Raw genomic sequence first — 23,798 nt, forward strand, 5'->3', positions numbered from 1 at the left:
TGGCCAACAGCAGGGAGAGGTGACGACACATCACAGTGGCAATCAGCTCCATCTGCGTGTGGGAAAACAATGCTTTTTTTTTCCACCATCTTCCCGTGTACTGCAGTATGTCCTCCACAGGGAGAGCAGAGTTCAAGCTCTTTTTATTGAAGCAATGCACATGAATTTAGCATGAGGCTAACAAGGCTCAGAGTCTTTTTAGATTTTTTGAAATTACACATTCTACAGAAAAATGGTAGTTTTTCATGCATCTGTACATTTTTAGTGCTCTCCTTTTGATGCACGTAGACAGAGTGTGTTAGTTTGAGCCATCATTAGGAATGAATAGGTCACTTTTTTGTTTTCATAGGCATAGATTGAACATCTAAGCAGATAACAAATCCAACAGTTTTATACTCGGAACCGGTTGCCTAGAGAGAGTAAACAGACGGCCAGGAATCGGCTTGGTTTAATGACTTTTAAAGATGGGGTATCAATTCCTTTAACAGTGGCTTCTAAAAAAAAGATTAAATTAGTGAATCAGTAAATTCTCAATTACCTGAACGTCCAAGTATCCTTATGTAGTAAATACTGATTACTGTCCTTCATAAATTCAGTCCCATAGTTACATAAAATATTTTCACCAAAGGTCTTTGGGTCTGCAGTCTCAAGACACACTTCTCAGTGCTAAAGGGCCGACTGAAAGTAATTTTGAAGAAATCTTCAATTTAGGAACTAACCATTAATCAGAATGGCTTCAGGGGGAATACAGCAGCAGAGTGCAATAAAATAATCCTGTCTTGCTGCCTAGATTGCAAAGACTGTTCACCTCTCCATGAGACATTTCAGTTGCTGAATTCATTCTCCTCTGCATTTATTTCTTTGTCTTTGAAAATGTTTGGCTAAGAGCATAGAGTACCTCATTAACATATTTCCATACATGTATGCATGTGTGTATACACAGTGTCTTGTGCAAACAAAACTGGAATACATCTTTATTCAATATTCATGCATGCTTCCCCATCAAGTCCTTCTATTGCACGTTCTCTCATTCCAGTTTCTACTGTAGCGACCCTCCAACAGCAAGAAAGTACTTCTCCACCTTTATAACTTTTCTTAGTTCAAAGCAATGTCTCAGAAGTTGATTTTGTTGGCACAGCATCGGTGCAGGTGAACCTCACGCGCTGTGGGTAACAGCACAGCATCTGGCCACCAGAGTTGCAGTCTGGTCTGGCATTAGGTGTCTCAGACATCCTGTGTATATGTGTCTAAAATCACATGCGGGGAAAAAAAACAAAACAAAACAAAAAAACACTGTGTAATGCTTTGCATTATTCTGTACAGGAAGAAGGAAAATTAAAACCTTATAACAGCTTTTTTTTTTTTCCATTTACTACAGATAAAGGTAGTAAATAACTAACAGAAGACAGTTGTTTCTAGTGCCCGTTTTAGCTAAAATAACGGGGGTTAATTATTAAACCTTTTACTTGGTTGCTCACTTGTGCTGCTGATGCTTTAATCCTGGGTCACAGAAAGTTTAAGAGTGCTTTACACCAGAGACTTACTTCTTTTTGCCTCAACTTTTCCACACTGAAAGGATGTTACAGGTTTTGCTGCTTACTTTCTCTGTAGTTACTGTTGCTCGTGCTGAGCTCTGCAAGCCAGGTAAGTTTTGGAGCTGCTGCTTCCCACTCTTCCTCGGGGAAATTTAGCTACGAGATTATGCCTACATAGCTGTCAGCTTCTTATGTTTTTTATTTTAGCTGGTTGCATCCAGGTTGAGTATGGTAACTCTGAGCATTCACTTCTTTGCTGAGTTTGCAAATTAAGTACAGAAGTTGATCTTACCTATTTTAAAGAGGTCATGGTAAACCTGACTGAAAATCTATAAGGCTGATGCGTTTATTCATGCTAGTAACTTCTGGTTCTCCTGACAAGGTAATCCATTAGGGCAAATTTAGAAACTGTGATCTGTAAAATAATTAGAGAAGTAAATGATTTAAAATCCTATCTTGGTGACTATCAATATATGTTTGCCTTTCTTCTCTTTGTGTCAGATGCACAGAATGCTTTCAAAGTACGCCTTAGTATCAAAACAGCTTTGGGAGATAATGCAGTAAGTAAAGTATCTTCACATATTCTTCCTAACTAAACATCTGCCAAAAAAGAACTAATACACACTGTAAAATTTCTGAAGGCAGCACAAGCAATTTGTTCTGAAGTGTTAATTGTAATAGCTTTCTCAAGTCATGGCATTTGGCTAGCCCACTCCTTAAAATGACATCCTGTAAGTGAGGTGTAAAGCTTCCCTTTTCATAAAGATAATTTTCTGTCAAAGTATTTTTTCTTTTTTCTTTTTCTTTTTCTTTTTCTTTTTCTTTTTCTTTTTCTTTTTCTTTTTCTTTTTCTTTTTCTTTTTCTTTTTCTTTTTCTTTTTCTTTTTCTTTTTCTTTTTCTTTTTCTTTTCTGTTTTCCTTTTCCTTTTTCTTCTTTCTCTTTTTCTTGAAAAAAACAAAACAAAACAAAACAGTAGAGATGTTGCACTTCATGCATGAGAGACGCTGCATAAATCTAAGTCTGTATTTTGGGAAAAGCATTTCTTCTTGAGAGTGCTAATTGTAAAGTCAAGCATGTCAGAGATGATAAGCAAGAAAAGATAGTTAGATCTTTATGAAATGGGATTTTATGTCAGGCTCTCAGACAACCATGATCTGTAGAGATCATTCAAGCATATCTCATCAATTCCCTATTAATGTAGGCTTTGGATAGTGCCCTTTCTTCTCTGCCTGTGGTGCACAGGTTAGTCTCATGAGGACTGAAATGCTTTGGCTTAATTCAGGTCCTTGGACTTAATGTACGAGTGCTGGTGTGAGCAATAATGGTCTGTAATATGCAAGAGTTTGGGAAATTAGATGACCAAATGGTCCTTCCTGATCTAAAAAGCTATGAGATATGGCCGAATGCAATATTCATTTTCGGTTTTGAATGCTTACAGCAAATCTGCAGTGCTACAGGGCTCTGAATAAAATTAGATATGAAATGTCTTGGACAGTCATCTCCACTGGAAGTCTAATGTCTGATTGTTAGGAGCCCTGGGAAACAAAACACCATAAATTACGTGCTAGAAGAGACTGGAGGTATGAGAATCTCCCTGTGACCTTAAAAGCCATTCTGAAACTACCCTGGACTATTAGGTAACTTTAACAGTAGCAGGGACCAATTCCACCGGGCACTTCATAAACCGGACACATTTAGAAGAAACGTTCAAGATATATGCTAAAGTATTTGTCTGTGGAAATTGGTATTGAAGTCAATCCTCTTGGGTGAGAGACTAATTAAACAGTTGTGCAAACCTAGATTGTTTTAAAAATTAGTGGAATAGTGCAATCCTATCGTTGAAAATATGTCAAAATCATTATTGAAACACCTTGTGATAATAACTGCAAATATTTTGATTTAATCTTGGTTCAAAACATTAGGCTCAAAACAAAGAATAAAAACTGCAGCTCCCAGCAGTGCTCTTTATCAGTGGTTTTTTAGTTCTGAAATTATAGTAAAATAAGGGAGATTTGTCTGACCATTTGTAATTTTTCTATTTTTCATCCCCAAAAAAGTATGACGCAAACCATTAATCTTAAAGGTACTTTATATTACAAGAAAAAAACAGTAAGTGGGGAGTCTTTTATTGTTTAATGCTGTTTAGTGTCTTAATGTTGTTCTTGTCACAGTGGATTGGAAATAGCAGCTAAGATATAGTAAGTATCTAGCTGTTTTCACGTTACTTGAAAACAATGTCAGAGACAGAGACGCTGCTGGCTAACTATTGGGAGGAAACCTAAACAGAAGGAAGGTGATTTACGGACAGAGTCTCTCTGAGGATGGTGTTAACTTTATGAGTAGCTTCTGGAGTCAGTGGTTGCTTCCTGGTCATGGAGTTAGAAAAGCCATAGAGAGTTAGCTCAAAAGGGCCAGAGTCACCCAGAGTGTGCAGGTGTGATGTCCACAGAAAAGCCTGCGTAACTCTGTGTCGCCTCTTAGTTCAACCAGAAGAGTCAAAGAGCTAGCGCATCAGGGGCTGCAGCCAGGTGAAACAGAAGGTGCACTTCCCTTCCGGCTCACGTATTCAGGATGCTTCCACAGCAGAGGGTAAGGGGGAGAAAGGCTGCTGTACGTGCAGCGTCTTGCCACCAAATGGGGCCCAGAAAGCATGTTCCATTTGTGTGTAGCTATACTGAAGGCAAGGACCAGGTAATTAAAGTGTAGAGCCACTCAGGAGGGAAGAGACCTTCAGTTGTCCCTAGTCCTCTGCTGCTCAAGGCCAAATCAACACTGCATTTGGATCAGGTTGCACAGGGCAAGTTTATAAGATTATAATTTTGTTCTACTAACTTACATTTTGTCTTCCTTAGAGAACTACTGTAGCATTTTATAATCTACACTCTTTTTTTTTTTTTTCCCATTGTCTCAACAGCCTTCTCTTTCACTAGCAAGCAATAAAGACTGGCTTTGACAGTCAGCTATGTCTGTACCATTTATTACCTTAAAGGCATTCTTGCCGCCCTCTTCCTCCTAATTATGTTGCCTTCCCACCACACATATTCCTGCAAGCAGTCATGTTCAGAGGTTCTTGTTCACATGGAGCCCACAGCCATCTCCATCTCCTCTGCCTCCTGTCGCATCCCTGTTTTCCTGGGGCTTCTCACCCTTCTGCCCAGAAGGCACTCTGCAGCTCCCTCTCCTCACTAGAGCAGACCCCTGAGTGCTTCTTGGTTTTCTCTGCCAGTCTCCTCTCCCATTTTTCGCAGTTTATTCTGTCTGTTTTAAAGTGCTTACTCTTTCAGCTGGTACCCTTTTTGTTACTTTGTCTTAAAGAAGCTCTAGGCTACTGCATCATTATTTTTTTTCATCTACTAAAACCATCTACTTCATAATGATGCATTGTGCATGTATACATATAGTGCACTAAACATAAACATATCAAGTACATATAGTATGTAGGACAGGTATTGCATTTGTGTCCATGTAAGCATGAAATGGAGTTTCATCATTATCCATTATACATCTGAGGGAATTACCTCTACAGCTGGTTTAATCCACTGGATAACAAATGATCTTTTTCTGTCCTTTTGGACCTGCTCTCAAAGACTACAGATGGCACGTAGGGATTCAGTCAATAGTGCCACACACAAAAAAGAGGATGATCTGCCCTTTTACTGCTGCAAATTGTGCTCTGTGGTTTAAATACAGATGTCTTTAAAATCATGGTAAATAGTTTTATGGTTCTCATCTGTATTCCTTCCTCTACTACATTGTCTCCTTTTCTTTTAATACTATAGCTGACATTACTGTTACATTTCCATCAGTGCAGTGGGCTCAAACTATGGGCTTTTAAATATTTTTATGCAAACAGTCCCTCTTTTGTTTTCACTTTAAGTTCCCCGACTGGCATGCATTATCATAGTGGGTTTACACCTCCCTTCATTCACAAAGCAAGAGTGGTGAGTCAGAAACCTGATTCTCAGTGCTGCATCTGGCTTTTAATGCTGCTCAGGCTGTCTGTTTCTCAGCTTTGTTGTCCCCGTCCAACTGTATCTCAGCCCATTTCACCACTCGTCATTCGTTTAGGGATGATAAATATGATCAGTGTGACTTTCTGCCCTTTAACTGTCTGCCTCCTTCCCTATTCAGGCTCCCAGTCCGCAGTATGTCAGAGCAAAATGAGGGATGGTGTCTGGAAGTTGGATTCCTCCTTTTTACAGAGAGGTTGCAGCTGCATGCATCCAAAATCAGAATTTAAAAAACAGAATTAAGATTTGGCATTTTCAGTGGTGTTCTGTCTACTGTTTTTTGACGTGTATTGATGCTTTTTGAGTGTGTTATAAAGGCCCATGAAAAAGTAGGTCTAGGTTGTCAGCAGGATTAAGTATCCACTCCACTGGTTTTCTGTTTTGGATGATTACAGGGAGGATTTTTTTAATGCTGAAAGTTAAAGATTAGATTTGTGTTCTGATTGACTGAGGAAAGCTGCCTCTAACCTCCACTAATATCATTCCAAGAAACTATTAATCTTTATAATCTGCTGAAAGGGGAAATTCAATCAGTATGCCTCTGTCACGTCTTTTGTTATAAAAATGTAATAGGTGCAGTTCTTGCTGGTCATTAGAATTGCATGTGGGAATGAAAGCCCAGGGGAACCTAGGGAAGCTTTCTCAGAAACCTGAAATTACAGAAGCTTGATTTTTCATCAAGACAACAGAGAAAAGTTTTTGGAGACCATTTTTACTTTTTATTGAAGTAGTAACAGTGCTGTTCTCTTTCTTTTATCTCAAATGTGATGTAGTATTTTTCCCTGTAGCTGAGTCTATCTTCAGCTTGCAGTTGAGTCTATCTTCATGTTGTAAGAACAGTGTGCAGCAATAAGGACACAATCTCTTTTTTTTTTTTTTTTTTCCTGGTGTCCTGGCATCCAGCTCCCACAGACTACCTTCAACATTAGCTTTTTTATTTTCTGGCAGAACCGCCTGGTCTTTAAGAGTGAATTTAAACCTCCTTTAACATGGATGATCCAACAAAAGAGTCAAGGCAATTGGTGCAGCTGTGTTGGGAGAATTCTGGTAATATGCCTGGTCTTTGACATGAGGTGTTTTACATTTCCAGTTTGGCCAGTTTCCAGAAACATTCCATTCATTCAGTTTTTGGAAAAGTTCATTTCACTTTGTATTGCATTTCGCGGTAGCCATTAGAAGTCATCTTTGCACACTAAATAAGAGGCAGGAATTTATTTTCATAGCACAACCAGTAAATTTATTCATTTTCTTGATCAGTATAGCATTCCAAGTTCAGTGACTCTTTTCCCCCTCCGTACCGCAAGCACTGAAGCTGAAACTGATGATTTTCCGTCTTCCTTTACAGTATGCCTGGGATGCAAATGAAGAGTACCTCTTCAAAGCAATGGTGGCTTTTACAATGAGAAGATATTCCAGCAAGACTACGACTCAGTAAGCATCTACTCTGATTTGCCTTATACCTATTAACAATGCTGCACCTAGTGGGCCATTCTCTGCTGTACTGACGTGTAGAAATCATTATATACAGCCTCCAAAAGCAGACTGTTCCAGTATGTTTTTTTGACACCCACATACATGTTAAATATCACTCTCTCTGTCTTAAGCAGCATGCAGTCCTTGGACCAGTGTCCCCACTGATGTGGAGTGGCACAGCTGTCACTCTCAGTGGGGCCGTGCCAATTTTCTCTAGCAGACTCTGGCAGTAAGACATGATACCTTCTGGAGGCCGTACTGGGAAGAGGTGAAGGGGCCCATCGGCAAGGTCAAGAAATGCGGTGTGGATCCTTGAATAAGCAGCTTTGGTGCACATTTGCTCAGCGTGTAGCTTCAGCGCTGTGCTGAAGATGAGCGGAGCCAGAGAACTGGAAGGTGGATTGCTGTGCTGGTGCTCTCTCCCTAATATTACAGCTGCTGAATTACCTAGCATCAAGAATTTTCAGATGTTGCTGTTCAGACATAAATCAGCCATTAATTGGTTTTGGGATTAAATCTACCCTAAGGCATTGAATATTCTTCTCAGGCTTCTGATCATTGCTACTTATGAAATTAGATGCCAGATCAGACAGACCATTTAGCAGGCTGTATCTTCTGTGTGTGTGTTCTTCCCTTTCTTAAACAAGAAACCTTGTGAGTGCATTTCTATAGGCCCTTTTTTTTTTTTCATTGTTTTTCAATCTTAAAGGAAAGATTTATGGCTCTGGTATGCTAATGAGGATAAGGTTTTCAATTTACTTTCCAAAAAAAAAACCTGCTTTAGGCCGTCATTGCATCAGATGAAGCATAGTGCACAATTGCAAAAACATTAGTTATCTTTAGTCATATGATGACTATTGTGGTTGATGCACTTTCTCGTAAATAGAAGATGTGCTCCCCCTCCACGTCATGGGATTGTTTGGTTCCTTACTGTTTTATTCGTGTTCCTCAGAAGGTGCCTTGTGTGAGCAAAGGAGCCATTACGCTGAGCTTAACAAAAACAGTCAAGTATGTTCCCACTGCACACAATGAACATGACACTTACAAAAAATGAATTTAAGATTCAAGCTAATTAAAGGTGATTATGCAGGGCTTTTTCTCAGGTTTTCAAATAAGGAGAATTTTAATTCAGTCTCTGACCCATAAGGATTTGCTTCCATATATTTATTTTAGTCCCAGGTCCCCTTTTTAAATTATTCTCTTCCTTCAAATCCATGGTGCTTTCACATGGCAAAAAGCCTGTGTCAGACACCAGTGAACTTTATTCTCTTCAAGTACCGTGGCTGTCTGCAGGCTCAACTAATATTAGAAAGTCTGGTATAGGAATGGGAAAAATTCAGTATGAAAGGACTTAAAATTTTAATGGAAGCTGTGTTTATCCACTCTGAAAAACCACAGCATTTGTGCTCACTTAGCTCAATTTCCTACCAAGACAGCTTTTCCTATGGACAAATATGGTAATGGCAGTGTTACTCCAGTTTGGAGGTGGGCTTGCACACGTCAACAATTTCCTGCTATTCAGTTTGTCAAAGGAGAAGTCAGTACAGTATTTATAAACAGCTAGGTGTGGACATCTTTTCCTGTTTCTAAGACAGTATAGGACTTCCTCATGAGTATAACTTGCTGGGGCAGAGGCAAGGACCCCACATAGTTACAAGTTAGGTAAGTGCCAGGCTGCACCCAACCTCGATCCCAAAGAGTCTCACTGAGCTTTAGACTGAGTGAAATCTTATACCTTTTGTCACAAAGCAGTTTTTTCTGCTACTTTGCATGTTAGGTAGAATTTTTAATCTACTGAGGGAACTTGTGGCAAATAAATTACATTACACTATGGGCACATTTACAGGTAAATGCCAGCAGGTTTTCTTCATGAGATGTAAAAGATGATCAATTATTCTGCGATAAAAGAAGAAACAAGTTGCCAATGACTGCATTCTGGTAGCATCTAAATTTACCCAAATTTTGCATCCAGTCAGTTAAACATTTTTGACAAAAGAAAATTTTATGAAAAATCCACTGCTCTTTTACAACCAAACACTGTTTCTGACAGAGTATAATTTCTGCACGGGGACATAACCAGAATGTGACAAACCTCCCCTTTAACATCCCATTAATTTCTAAGCCACGACGCTGCAGCAGCAGCCACAACTGACTCCCACATGAGACTGAACGTCATTAACTTCAGCAATCTGGATCAGGCCCCATATAATTTTCTGGTGGATCAGCATAACCATTGTTGCAGCCTGCCCATCATGTCTGAGATTCAAAGTCATCTTTTGTTAGGCTCTGTAGCTGGATTAAAGCCAGCCTGTGATGGCAAGCATCTGAATGTGCCGCTGGAAAGAGCAGCTGGTGCTGGTGCTGCTGCCCTTGTGTAACCACCAAGTGGTCCCACTCAGAGTGGACAGGATGGCACATTGTATCTCAGTTTCTCTAAAGTTAATATCTAAACTAAAATTTAATAAATCGTGGAGCTGTGTTTAATGTTTGAAAGACTTGACAAATTGTCAAGGTTGTGTGAAACAGGAAAAAAAAAAACACAATCCATGGAATTACTCAGTAATTATTAATACAGATAAAATAAAGGTTTAATGTTCAGTGGAGAAACACAAGTAATTTTTTTCTTGCTCTCTGTATAGCTTTTTGATTAATTCTCAATACATACATTCATGAATTACATAAGCCAACCTTTGATCTGCCAGTGTTAGAAGATAATTGTCCACAGCCTGTGTTAGCAATCCTGCTTTCCCTAATCTGTCACTCATTTGAAATAATATGCATTTATTTTTGGCCTGACACTGGTTAATCTTTAGAGTAGAAAGAATGTGATCACATTTGCCTATGTTCAAATTAAAGGATCTACTTTTGGTACATCTTCCCCCAACTTCTATGTAAGGAAGATACAGTTTTCCTAACAAACTAATCAGAAAACATTCATCAACATTATCTGTCCTCTTAAGACAGGCATTTTTGATACTAAAAAATATTCTGACCACTTAGAACAACAAAATAAACTTGTAGAGATAGCCAGATACAGACAGTTGGGACTCAGGGCCCATGCTTCTCCCACTAGTTTACAGCCACTGTAGGCACCCAGCACCCTTTGAGTCTCTGATGGATCTTCTTATCCCTAAATAATCCTCTAAATCCCCATAAGGAGATTTGAACACTTCAGCATGCTGCAAATCAAACCTATGTGCAAATAGCGCTGGAAAAAAAAAAGGGCATACCTGCTGCAAGGGAATGATCACATTGGTGCTTGTTGAACTAGTCCATTTTGGTGTTTATGAAATCCTCTTTGACCTTCTTGTGAACAGTGTTATTCTTTTTGGAGCCTGAAAGGATTTGCATCATTCAGATTCCGCTGGTGAAAAGCAGCAGTGAAGCTGGGTTTTAGATGCTGATAATCAGGCAAGGATTTTAGACACAACAGGGGGCATTAAGGAGGCAAAATTTCCGTAACTTAGCATGAGTCTTGCTGCCCAACTGATTCAGTGCTGTTCCATCCAGAGATGGAGACACTGCCCCCAGCGATGTCTGACTGCCCTATCTCCTGCTGAAAGCCTTGGCAACGTACGGAAGACCCCAGCATGAAGAGTCCGTTTGAGTCTCTGAGGATGTAGAGAATGCCAGGGTGTTCTGCCAGTCTTTGCCCACCAAATGTGTCTTTCTGTTGGGGGAATGAGCTTTGCTCACTCACCAAATTTTGAGAACATTTGTAGAGCCATATGAACTCAGATTTTCTGCCTGGACCAGTTTCTGAGTGCACCACAGAAATTCTGGTTTTAAGAACTGCAGCAGCGTGAAGATTTAGGTCCTACTGTTATAAATTCTCCTGATGGAAAACTTCCTCCACAGATACGTTTTTAGATATTCTGTGAAGTCAGCAAGAGTTTGTCATCCACCAGCCAAAAGTAGACACTTTCTTTCCCCCTCCTGTAATTTTTGTGCTTTGCTTTTGTTTTGAGTGGAATAAATCTACTTTCATCTTCTGACTGTTGCCAGCAAACTGATGTGAACATCTTTTAAAATCCCAGAGGATGGCTTTCCTCTTTTATCCAAGAAAATTCTCTGTATTTGCAAAATTGACATTGTTCCTGAGAGGTAAAAGTGGGTATTCCAGCTCTGCAAAATCATTGCTTTCCACTTTATTGCATGTCTCTGTGGAATATATACCTTCTCTGTAAAATTAAAGGTTGCCCTATCCAAACAGTCTGGCACCTGAACCAAAAAAGCACCCACCACCCAAAAAAGCTTTTAGCAATAAGTATTTCTACAAAATATCCAAAGTAAACTGTTGTGAACAAGCCAATGCCTGCTTTAACAGTTTTTTTTTTTAAATTATTTTTTTTTTCTTTTTCTGGCTGGCGACTATGCACTTAAGGGCAGCATTTGTTACCTTACATTCTTTCCTACTTTGTGCTTTCTGCTCCTCAGACCACTGCTGAAGTCTTGTTAGCAGTCATTTAATTAAGTTTGTAATTAGCCAGAAGATGGCACTACAAAACAGAGCTCTGTGGCAGGTCATTGCTTGCAGCGGGGGATTTGTCACCCTGGGAAATTGCAGAAGCTGGAAAGAAAATGTTAAAATTTGCATTTTGATGATGGACACTCCAAACCTTGAAAGCAGTGATAATAATGGGCATCAGTGTAGTTAATTAAGAGAGAGGCTGCGTTCGTCTTTGCTGGCCCACAGCAGGGTCTCCTTCTCCGGAACAGCAGGTAGTATTTGAAGTCCAGTTGCCCCAAGTGGGGTCCAACAAGACAGGGACAGGGCAGCTTTGTTATGCTTGTGGCCAGGCAGACCTTATGCAAAGGTGAACCAAGGCTGGGCTGCTCCCTGGCAATAAAAGTAGTCCTAACTCTTGCTCGTGGGCTTTTGGAATATCTGCTCACTGCTTGGGCATGACCAGGAAAGCTGAATCCTGAGCCAAAGGGTTATTTATTAATGATACAGAATGTTTTGTTGTTGTTGTTGTTTTCTATTTTTCTTTCTCCAGCTCTCTGTCTTTCAAGTTTTTGGATGTACTTCTATGATGCATATCATATTCCTTGCCATGCTGTAATAAATGCTACATTTACAGCAATTGCTGTATATTGCATGCGTGTTTGGCTGGTTTCTCAGTTGTGTGAATAAAATAGGAACAAATGGAAGAACATGAGGGCACCATCTATTCTCAGTCCCTATGTTATACATGTATTAGCCTTCAATTCTTTATTTTTAATACTCATGATGATATCATTCTGCGAGGTATTTCTAATTATAGTTCATTTAGTACATTTACTAGTATCAGTGGTAGATTACAAGTTCATAAGGTTCTGAAAAAAGGACATTTTAAAGACATTTCACCCACTTTTTACATAGTATGCTGTGAGAAGCTGCATGCCTATAGCCTTCTACTATTAACTTCACATAAAACCAAGTAATCTTCTTTTGAAACAGATGAAGTAAATATGCCGTAGCACATCCTAGAGGGCATAGATCAGTGCCAGTATGATGTTTATATTCAGCTTTTTGCCTCCACTCTGTGCTTGACAGTGCAGAAAGATGTTAAAAAGAATAACACCAATTTCTTTGCTCTTTCCTCCCTGTTGACCTCCTCTCCTCTCTCCTGAAAGTGTACCCTGTAGAAGGACTGCACACACTTGAAGATTGTATGGGGAATCGCCCATGTCTGGCTCCTGTAGCACTGGCTGTCAAAAATAAAATTCTTATTTCATCAATGTGTTTATGTCATTATATGGCTTTTTTTTTTTTTCACAGCCCAGATGATTAAGACACAAATATTTATTTTTCTGTTTTATTACACTAAATGTATGTCCAAGACCAGACAGGTCTGTAGTAGATTCAGAAATTCATTTGCGGGTTCAACTTTGGTTTCAATAAGCTTACATATTTTCAATCATATCGGGAAATGGGAAATGCAGTGGGTGGTGTTTCTTCCTTGGGCATTAACCGTTACATTTTTTAGAAGATTATTCCCCCTTAGATGAAAGCAATATTTCAGGAAAATCTGAAATATTTCAATAATTAATCCCATGTTTCTTTAATTTTTTTTTTTAACCATCTGTAGAATTTCCAATGTGCTGCTCTGCAATGTGACGGATCGGGTGTCATTTTGGTTTGTGGTCACGGATTCTTCCAAAAATACAACAACTGTTCCAGGAAGCGAGATAGAGGCAGCCATCAGGTACAGTCACTGCTTCTGCAGTCTCTCCTTTCTTGCTGACTGAGGATGCTTTCTCTCTCAGGGCCATGAATAAGCACTCTGCCTCTTTAAGGACGAACTAATTGAAGTAGTTAAAACACCAAGGGGTCAGTACTCTTTCAGGCGTGTAAGATTAGCAGGATTTTTAAAAGGCCCACAGAATTCAAAGCATGTGAACCTTGGGATTATAACTGTGGAAGGAGTCTCTCTTAATGCTGGAGCTTTGGATGAAAGCTAGACCCCTTCCCAGAGCCCAAACTGTAATTTCGTATCCCGTGCATGGCAGAAGCACTGCTGGCATCCGGCTGCTACATTTGTGAGAAAGCCTTCTTCCTCAGATGACAGAATTCCATCCTTTTTGTGAGGGATTTATATCATTTCATGCTCATTGCATGTCATACGTCCATCTGCATGCACCAGGACTAGTGACCACAGGCTCCCTTTAGGTTCTCATCAAGTACAGTTTTTCAGGCTTCCTGTAGAAGTCAATGTTCACATGAGAAGAGCTCATGTGAGCTATTCATGAGAAGAGCTGGCTGTGTCCCAGCTTGGCTTAAGTAACCTTGTACTCACATTATTCTCATTCCAGCTCTTTTTGGAATGCTAGTTGCTACAGTAGTTGAGCATTACTTGTACAAATACCGTGTGGTACAAATCAGTTCACTTTCTACTCAATATCACATTCTGTAGCCAATAAAAGCAAGAGTGTGGAGTTGAAGAGGGAAAAAACTGACTTCAATGGTCTATTAAAACTACGAAAGGGGTTTATGGGGATGACTCCCACAGGCAGCATAACTCACATATCTTTCTCAAGCACTGAGTGGAAAACAGACCTCTTTGTTTTTAGACATTCTGTACTTTGTCTTGAAAATTCACGTTATCTCTATGGAGGTGTAATGCCTAATTCCTGATGAATGAGTATGCATTCTTTTGGAAAGATTAACTTTTAAGCTTATGAGTAGATTAAACTGTTTCCTACAGAGACACCAAACAATAGTTTCATAGCATTAGTGGAGGAAGCAGATTATTTATTCACTGAAGCTCTCTAAGAGTGCTGGAATGCAGATTTTTTTTTTCCTTTTCATTTCTGTTATTCTTTGAATCATTCAGTAGCATAAGCTGGTTTACTTAAGTCTTTTATATGCCCTCTTTGCAGGAGAAATTGGATACTATTCTAGCATGTTTGTTTTTTTAGCTGTTGTCTCTCACCCAAAAAAGAGTATGCTATTTTTAAAAAGTTGTAATTCCTACCTAACACAGAAACAAGAATTAAAGTGTTCTATAAAGCTTCATATTTGAAAATTCAATTGCTTCTGATTGAAGGCTTCCATTCTAAACCATTATTCTAATTCTTTGTATAGTACAGCATCATGTAAGAATGCTACTGAGGACCAGGATTTTATTGTATGAGGTTCTCCAGAACCTAAGAACAAAGAGGAAGGCAAACCTTCTCAGAGCTCTGTATGGTTCCCAAGATCTTGCACAAATATACATGGATATATAACACAATAAGCACCTGTAGTTACCCACATGTCTTTCAGCACATAAGTCTGTAACTCCAGCCATTAGAGGAGGGAGAACAATGCTTACTTTAGCTGCTCGCAATGAACCATTTATATCAATAAGGGTGAAAATCTCTTTAAATCACAGGTGGCTTACCATATAATGAGTCTTATAATATGCCATGGCTTTCAGTCCTCTCCAGGAATGCTAGCTTTCCGTTAAGGGTAAGAACTTCCTGCTTAAGAGATAGTCAACATGATGATTTCCAAGAAGAGTAGTTTTCAAAATTTTACCTTTGTTTCCCATATATCTTATGGGAAATATTACTTAGGAAATACTTGCTCTATGGTAAATTAATTTAATTGTATGAAAGAAAGAGATGATGTGAATCATACAACTGCAATCAAAATCTCTGAACACCAGTATGTGTAATAAATTTTCTCAACATTTTCAAATATTTTGCAAAAGCTAATGAAAGATACTGCTAAATACTTTTGAGACTGCTTAGATTCAGATCCATAAATTACTGCAAATGCTCAAAAGTAATGAATGTGGGTGAAGATATCCATTCAAGGGTAGCAGTTGTACTATTCATTTGAAAAAATGTATTTCTCAGACTTACTGTTTCTCATAATAGAAAACATGTGCAAAGTACCAATTCATTAGATACATCCTACAGGGAAGAAAGGTATATTGGCAATGGGGGTGAATTCTTCTGGACCAAATAATAACCAGTGCCTTGTGGATCTAAGAAAATCTACAGCAGCAAGAGCAGATGTACATGCCTATAACATGTAAGATAGTTCAGTTTGTGGAACCAAGGGGCTCTGATAAGAAAATCGTCTGAGCATTGCAGAGTGGCTCCACCAGTCCCACGCTATCCTTGAATGTCTCATAAACAAGACAACAGAGCCACCATTTTAGATTGCCAAATCTTCAGCATGTGGTCCAAACCAGAAACAATTAATAATACTGTACTTCAAGTCTCATCTGTATTTTCCAATTTTTCAGATAAATAAATAAGGAAGTCTGGTATTCAAAACCCTGTAAGCATGTGGGTATCTATAGATTACTGACAGGATCTGTGCTAAAGTGAAGGTTGTGTAATCCTACCAACATCATGCTGGATCAAATTCAACCCTGACAGACTTGCAGCACACACATGAAAATATTTTTTTTCTTCTATCCTCTTTATTTATAAAATACCTTTTTAAAGAGCTGTGATGCTTTTTGTTTTTATGAAGGATGAACCGGAACAGAATCAACAATGCCTTCCTACTGAGTGACAAAACGCTGCAGTTCCTGAAGATATCCTCCACTTTAGCACCTCCTGTTGAGCCCTCCACACCTGTCTGGCTTATAGTATTTGGTGTTGTTCTTTGTCTCATTGTGGCTGGAATTGTTTTCCTCGTTGTTGCAGGGATTCGACAGCGCAAGAAGTAAGCAGCTTAGCTTTTCTTCTAACTACATACTGGCAAATTAAGTTAGCTGGGTTGGTTGTGCTTTTCAAATCTGCCTCAGAGAAATTATAGCTGTGTCCTTGCTCCATCCATAGGTAAAGGTAGCCTTTGTGTCCTTTTCTGAGGGTAGGGTTTAAATTTTTTTAACTGTGAACTAAATGCCTTAGTAATGCTGGGGTATGGGAAACAGGGAGGACAACAGCCTGATCCTGGAGGTCATCTAAGTAGAGACAATAGCTTTACACAGACTTTTGTTGTCATTTTTCTCAAGATTTAGTGTGCTGTAGGTGAATCTCCTCTCACAGAGTAGCCAAATAGCTACCAAGGGAGAGAAGCCCGCCAGTGACTGTGCCCCCTCCAAGGCCATAGTGTCAAAAACTGACAAGGGTAGAAAAAGTGCTGCTGCAATTTGAGAAGCCTAAGTAGAGGACACAGTAATGGTTAAGGTATGGCTGAAGAAGGCCTGCCCAATGAGATGGTGCCTCATCTCACCTTCTGTTCACATCCTGATGAGTCTGAGCAACCTAACCCTTCAGAGGTTCATGACCACATCTCACCAGCCTAGGTGCCTAAACTTTGGCAGTAGGGTAAGAGAGAGAGATACTCCCTTTGTCACTCATTTTCTGCCCTCTGGCAGCAGTGGTGAAACAGAGAAGGTTATTCATGCTTTCCTAGTGCGAGTGGGTTGAAGTGGGTCAGAGATTAGTTGAGGTTTTGATCCCACCATCGCTGTTAGCTCAGAGCTGGGCATGAGGAATGGAAATTTCTCATCTGAGCTGAGATCCTGCCATGGAAGTAAGAAATAGTTGAGCTTCTACCATGACTTAGGCTGCCATGAAGGTTAGGTTAATGTAAAGTTCTGACATCAGCAAGAGGATCATACTGGAACAGGAGATGAGCTGAAAAAAGGTAAATTGTTTTGACAACTAGATGATATTAAACTTATTGAATGTATGGTGGACTATATCCCCAGATATATCAGGGCAATGGATTCACATGTGAAAAGCAGTATGTTGCAGAGATTTTTTCCTTTCTGCCTCCTTATCACCTCAAAAAGCAACGTTAAAAGACCTCAGAGGAACAGCACTTTTTGTGAGGGATAAGTGGTTTTCATAGAGAGATGGGTAGTCTGAATCCCTTCGGTTATATTTTGCATTCAGAAAAGTTGCACGAATTTGTGACCCCCCCCTTTCTATTATCAAAAAGCAAAATTCAACAAACAGTACTTTGAGTTAGGGCAGACACTTTGAGATCATGTAGTTTGAACCTTGTCACAACCTTCCATAACCTTCAGGTTACTTTATCCCCTGAACCTAGGCAACCTCATCTGTAAAACTGGAGGACTGTTTGTTCCTGAAGCCCATACTTACCCTCAGTGTATCTGTGTAGTATCATGGCTCTGTGAGTCTATAAAACACCTAGCTCAAAGGGGGTCACTGAACATTTCAGATGAGTGTAATATAAATAAATTATGCTAAATAGCCATGATTTTTCTAGCTAAAATAATCCTTTGTACTTTATATCAGGCTAAAAGACAACATTTTTCCCTCCTGTTTACAGAATAGCTCAGCTGAGCTTGAACAGTTCTGTTAGGCGCCTTTTCACTCCCTCCTCTGTTTCCCTACCTTGTCTTTATGCATAGCCTTTCCTGAGAGCAGAGTTATCCATGGTTGAATTCTAACCCTCCTTTCAACTCAATGGCATCTGCAGGCAGAGCTGAGGGAGTGAGAGAGTAAAACAAGTATGTATTTTTTCTGTCTACTGTTGGAAAGACTGGAGAGGTAAAATGGATGGTCTGAGCTATTTGGCTTCGTGATAGAAGAGCCAGACATTAGAGAAGAGAATTTCAAAAGTGCTCATCTCTTCTTCAGGCACTGAAGTATGTGATAAGTCGTGAAAAGACTTCAGCAAAACCAGTAATGAGTTTTCCTGGAAACCTGACCAGACCTGACACAGTGACAGCTATGTTGCCTAGTAAGCTATGTTGGAAATCTGGCCCCAAGGACAATGTTGACTTCTCATAAACCTGGCATTTTGTCTTTACTGGCCTTTAAAGTACCAGTTAAATACCTTAATTCAAATAAGCACAAAAGGGAGTGCTTCAGCCTGCTCACACACAGGGTATCAAGGAAGCACATGATTGGCCTCTAATGGAGCTTCCTTAATGAGTTAGACTCACGTGTCATTTCTTGAACTGGAAGATTTTCTTAATTAGGTTTTCACTGTGCATCACTGCCAACATGTAAAAATCCAAGCCACACAGCTGCCTGCAGTTTCCAATCATTAGCAGAGCTCCATGTGACTGTAGCCATTTACTTTACAGTGAACTGGATCAGACACGTTATCTTGCAACTTTATGTTTGTTCTCCTGTCATCATAGCAGTAAGACGCCTCCCTCTCTACTAGTATAGATTTGGTGTCTACTCAGGGCAGGACCCTACTTTGGGTCAGCCCCAAAGTGGTCAGGCAGTTGGACTTGATGGTCTTTGTAGGTCCCTTCCAACTGAACTATTCTATTCTATTCTATTCTATTCTATTCTATTCTATTCTATTCTATTCTATTCTATTCTATTCTATTCTATTTTATTCTATTCATCCTTTACTGTGTATGGTGTGTTAGACTGAAGGACAGCCCTACCTCCAAAATCCCATCTTCAGCAAAGACCAAAAACATTTGCCTTGGGAAGAGTAAGGACAGAGTGAGCACACAAACGCTTCCCTCTGTTACTCACCCAGCACCTATTTTGCAGCTGGGGGCCTTCCTGCGATGGATTTGGTCTTCATGTCCTGAGTAACCCACAATGTTTTATCTTCCCTTGACTTGTTGAGTCTCTCCTTGGACTAAGAAATTCTTAGCTTCTCTGAATTTCTATGGCAACAAGTTACACACCTCTTCTATTCCTCTCTTTTCTTTTGAATGTGCACCCTAGTAACCATCTTTCTTTATGTTCTGTGCCCACACTTTTTGAATTAAAGAACTCTCATCCCTGTAAGAGCAGGTAAGTCAGTCAGAGGTCAGAGGCTTCCAGTACCATCCCTACATTTATTTCTAGCAAGCCTGTAACGCCAACAATCTGCCAAAGGCCAATAACATTTTATTATTCTTAATATCACTATTATTCGAAATTATACTGAGTCAGGCTGCTATGATTGTCCTGAGTCAGATTGTTACAGTATGTGTTGTGGGATAGGAAGAAGTGGTGGAGCTGACCTTTGAGTTTCTTATCCTCTGAAACCGCTGATGCTGCAGGCTGTAAAGTACAGCAGGTTTTTCAACTATGAACTAGTAGATTTCAAGGTCAGAATAAATCTGGAATTGAAGGAACACTGTGACATGTTGACTGATACTTCTCTATTACATCTTCTTCTTCTTTTTTTTTTTTAAGATAATTTTATTTAATTATTTTAATATGGTTGTCATGAGAACTGTAGCCAGGAAAGTGAAACCCATGAAATTGTTTAGTCTAGAAAACAAAAGTATAAAAAGACACTAGGTTGGAAGAGTGCCTAACTTCTGGAGAAGATTGTCAAGGAGTCTGAAGGCACTCAAGTCTCCACCAGCAGAGGCTTTAGTCAGAAGCTGATCTGTTTCTTAAAGTATATTTTAATTTATCCACATCATTGGGTGAAATCTATGACATGTACAACAGGGCCAGAGTAGATGTGTAGCGCAGTCCTTCCTGACTTCAAGCAAAAAACAGATTCAGAGGTTTGTTTTTTTTTCTATTTTTCTCTTGCACCAGCTTTTGCTCCTGCAACCTCCAGTCATTTTACAGAACAAGGAGCCCAAGTGATATGTATAACATATTTAAAACGCATTTACCCTAGGTTTTCTGATTCCCAGTCCTGACCTTGAACCACTAAACCAAAGTTTCCAGTCCCAGGAAGGGAAGGCCTCCCCCCTTCAGTGGTGTATTTACAGCAGCAGAGGCTGTGCAGGTAGCTGCCTGCTTTCGCACGTAAAAGTGGTTGTGAGCTAACACAGCTAAAGTTGATGTAAGAGCAAATGACACTGGGGAGCCTCTGCGCCAGACGATGCCTTTCAGTACGTAACCTACAATGACCTTCTAACTAAATGTGCTGTTTTCTGTCTGTGAAAGCTTGGTGGAGTGCTGCAGGTCAATAGAATAAGACAATTTTCTCTTCCTTGTTTTTAGAAAGAATAAAGAGTCAACAGAGACAGAAAATTTAGAAGAGAAAGGCGAAGTAACAATAACAATAGAAAATGGGATTCCTTGCGAAACACTGGATTTAAAAGCAGGCCACATTAACGGAGTCTTTTCAGCAGATGATGAACGGTTCACATCCTTATGAAATGCTGCCATTGCTATCTGGCGCTCTTTTGAAAGACTCCCGTGCCTACCTTATCTCGTCACTACTCCTGAATGTCAAACATGAAGACAAGAAAAATGTCCTTTCACTTAATTTCCCTCGAGAGAACCTTTTGCTGATAACAGATACACAGGAACCTCCATTACAAAGCTTTTGTTCATGAGCGAAGCAAATGAGAAGACCTCAAATGATATCCATTAATGATTTCTAAAAGATGTGTGGCAAAACAGGGTTGAAATCTGCGTTATGTCAAGCGTTTAATTTTTAATGATTATTTAAGTGTGTCTGTTAGTTGTTTTTCCCTAATGTAAATGTGAAACTACATTATTCTTGAATGTCACAGGGGAGATCATCTATCATTGTCAATCCTTGCTGGGCTTTCTTTTAAGCCATATGCAAAAGTTTCTCTGTAAGCTGACTTCTGTTTGCTCATCCACAGTATGCTTTTGGATTGAATAGTGATCAGTGCATGAAAGTTTAAGTTTATTGGGGACAAAAAAGTAAGCTTTCACAGCCTCCATAAGAGCAGGTTAAAAAGCGGTGGGGTCAACTACAGCATTAGGACTAGCAAAGATCTGGTACTAAACAGGTTTTTCACTTTACAAAGTCACAGATTACATGACCTGGAAATTAAAAGTTGCAAAAGTTTAAAATTTGTTGAGCTTAAAAGTTGGAAGAAAGGGGAGATTTTCCAAAGTTGTAGCCTGTAGTTAGTGGTCCGGCTCTCATTAAATTTATGAGGGCATGTTGCAATTCTTTGAAAATTTTTTAAGCTTTTTAATAATAAAACTAGAGCAGATTTCCAAGGGACGTAGTGAACCCAGGGTCAGCTGAACACTTCATGTGGTAGCTGGGTAGCTTTTGAAAAGGTCCAGCACCTGTAACACCGGCTACTGGTCTTCATGCGTCCTACCCAGATGATAATGTGTAGGCTGTGGTAAGTCAGCAGAGAGCATTCGGACCTGGATTTCCTATGTGGCTGGAAGCTGAAGGCACCAAATACCAGCCCTTAAATTGCATTGCTGGATTACTTTGACATCAGTCACGCACGCAAAATAGGCTGTCTGTGCCCTAAGCCTGTTCCCATTGAAACCAGTAATAAATTTCTTACTGATTTCAGAAATATTAGGCCTGAGTGAAGGAGAGTTGTCTGTGTGGGTAACTGCACAAAGAATGGAAGTGTGTTAAGAAAAATATGGTATCTGCAGTCACCAAAGAGCTGCCCGCACCACTGTAGGTAGGATCTGACCATCTCATTTTCAGTGTCAAGTTTGGAGGCAATATTAGAAAGCCCACTTATTTATTCAGGTTATTCTGTGCATCTGGATCCTTCACCCGCAGGAACAGGGTAAAACTGGGTAAAAGCTCCTCGTAAAGGACCCTCCAGTGTCCTGAAGGGTGAGAAGGTTTTTCATCTCCCATGGTTCAAATTCTTTGGCATTTTGGCTGTATCATCTTTGTTTGTCCATTTGACCTGTCTCTGGCTCTTGGGAACGGGGTGAGCAGAACGGGAGGAATGGGGAGGAGATCGGGGAAACCGCGAGCAGAAGGGAGGAGACTGAGAGGGTGGAACTCAAAGCTGGGAGAGGGAGGGGGAGAGGAGGGCAAAATGTGAAATAAAACTATGGAGCCCACAGATCAATTGCCTCACCTGGTCTCCTTTCTGATTGTTGTCTTCAGTGTCCTGATAGCGGGCCCCTCTGGACGAGGACCATGCCTTCTCTGTGTCCCAGAGGGTATGCCGCTCACTCCTCAGTTATTAATGGTAACATCTCGGTGCTTCAAATTACCGTCAACAACATGGAGATGTATTTCTCACAGGAATGCCAAAGGTTAAGTTTACCGGTGTTTGAGATCATTTGGAGGGAAGATACAGAGTATGGTATTATTATTGCTTCCTCAGTCATTGCTCCAAGGTCTTTCACTCAGGCAGAGTTTTATGTAGGTAATTCAGATCACATCATTTCTAAACCTTTGCGCTTTTCACATTCTTTGTATGACAGATAGCTAGGCTGCAGCCTGACCACAATGGATGGCTGTAACTGCAGCACCTCTGCAAGAGCCTCTGAAAGATTTCAGTAAGAAGAGCTTAGTGGTGCAAGAGCAACCTCAAGCTACCGTTTAAAAATTACTATTATCCTGTGCTGTGCTATACGGGACCGGAATAAAATTCACTCGGTATGAAGAAGGGCCCGACTGAAGGTTTGATTCAGCCCGTGGCACTAGCCAGCAATTGGAAAATAGATTGAAAGCCTCTGAACAAAATACCAAGTGGTGTAGGCTGACTCTGGTGGTACACAGTTAATCACTGACTTCCTCCTGGCTCACCTCTTAGGAGTGTAATTACTTTATAGCAGTTTGGTGTAATTTTCTGCTAATGATGGTATGGAATTCAGCTACAGCATACATCTTGCTTGCATCTGTGCTGACAGAAAATGGCTTGAGAGAAGTAAATGATACATGAACAGGCAGGTATCACACAGCAACACTTAGAAGTCAGTGTTGGTATTAGCTTTTTAACTGAAATAGCTCCTGCAAATGAGGTTAATCAAGGGCACAGTGCTACAGAAGAAACAAATCTCTTTTCTACTCTCCCTGTGCAGCAGAAACCTATTAGAAAACAAAGAGCACTTTGATTTGGTAAAGCCTGTTCTCCTGAACCTGCAAATGGTACAAAGACAATTTATATCCACTGAGGATCTGGCCCAGAGGTTTTATGTAACTTTCACTGTTTGTAAGTTTTGCTTTTTTCTCTAAATCACCTGCCATCGAAAGGCCCGATAATAAACAGAAAAGTGAGAAACAAGCAACATAGAATACATGGTAAAATACTTCCTGAAAGCAATGAGTCAGTCTGCTTTCAGTTACATTTGTGCTGAGCCAATGAATTTCCTCAAAGGGACGTGGTGTGCCCCAGACAGAACTGTTTTATTTTCAAGAGCTGCATTTGAGAAGAGAGGGAGAGAAAAAATGAAAATTCAGTTAAATTAGGCAGTAAAGGCAGAGAAGTTCTGTTTGAAGAAGATCTGCAATGTTTATCACTAGCTCCACATCCCCAGTGAGTCGACATTTTAGGAAAGACGTTGCAGTTCTGTTCAGCTTACTTATGAGACAGTATTGATGTGTGGGTTAGAAGAAACACAAACCATGCACAAGTAAGTTGTTTGCACTGCCACTCATTAGCTACATGCTTGGAGCACTGGAGACATCAGGAACTCTAAAATGCTGCCCGTAGACTGGGGACTGGGTAAATTTAGACACGTCTGTTTCCTGTG

General features: G+C 39.9%; 1 protein-coding gene across 1 annotated transcript; it reads left to right on the top strand.

Annotated features, from left to right (window-relative positions):
• The first annotated feature begins 1,577 nt into the window (after positions 1-1,577).
• On the top strand, positions 1,578-21,951 carry CLTRN (collectrin, amino acid transport regulator). Its single transcript, XM_035542208.2, has 6 exons — positions 1,578-1,644; positions 2,037-2,095; positions 6,892-6,977; positions 13,094-13,210; positions 15,976-16,170; positions 20,349-21,951. The coding sequence occupies exons 1-6, from the start codon at positions 1,578-1,580 to the stop codon at positions 20,503-20,505; spliced, it is 681 nt and encodes a 226-aa protein (XP_035398101.1). The 3' UTR covers positions 20,506-21,951.
• The last annotated feature ends 1,847 nt before the right edge of the window (positions 21,952-23,798 follow it).

This window comes from Cygnus atratus, chromosome 1 (assembly GCF_013377495.2).
Source record: "Cygnus atratus isolate AKBS03 ecotype Queensland, Australia chromosome 1, CAtr_DNAZoo_HiC_assembly, whole genome shotgun sequence".
NCBI classification, from domain to species: Eukaryota; Metazoa; Chordata; class Aves; order Anseriformes; family Anatidae; genus Cygnus; species Cygnus atratus.

Bases quoted from the DNA above. Each gene is read 5' to 3' on its own strand.
- CLTRN (XM_035542208.2), top strand. From the start codon at position 1,578: ATGTTACAGGTTTTGCTGCTTACTTTCTCTGTAGTTACTGTTGCTCGT. The intron at 1,645-2,036 runs GTAAGTTTTGGA...TCTTTGTGTCAG, and splicing joins TGCTGAGCTCTGCAAGCCAG to ATGCACAGAATGCTTTCAAA. The intron at 6,978-13,093 runs GTAAGCATCTAC...AACCATCTGTAG, and splicing joins TCCAGCAAGACTACGACTCA to AATTTCCAATGTGCTGCTCT.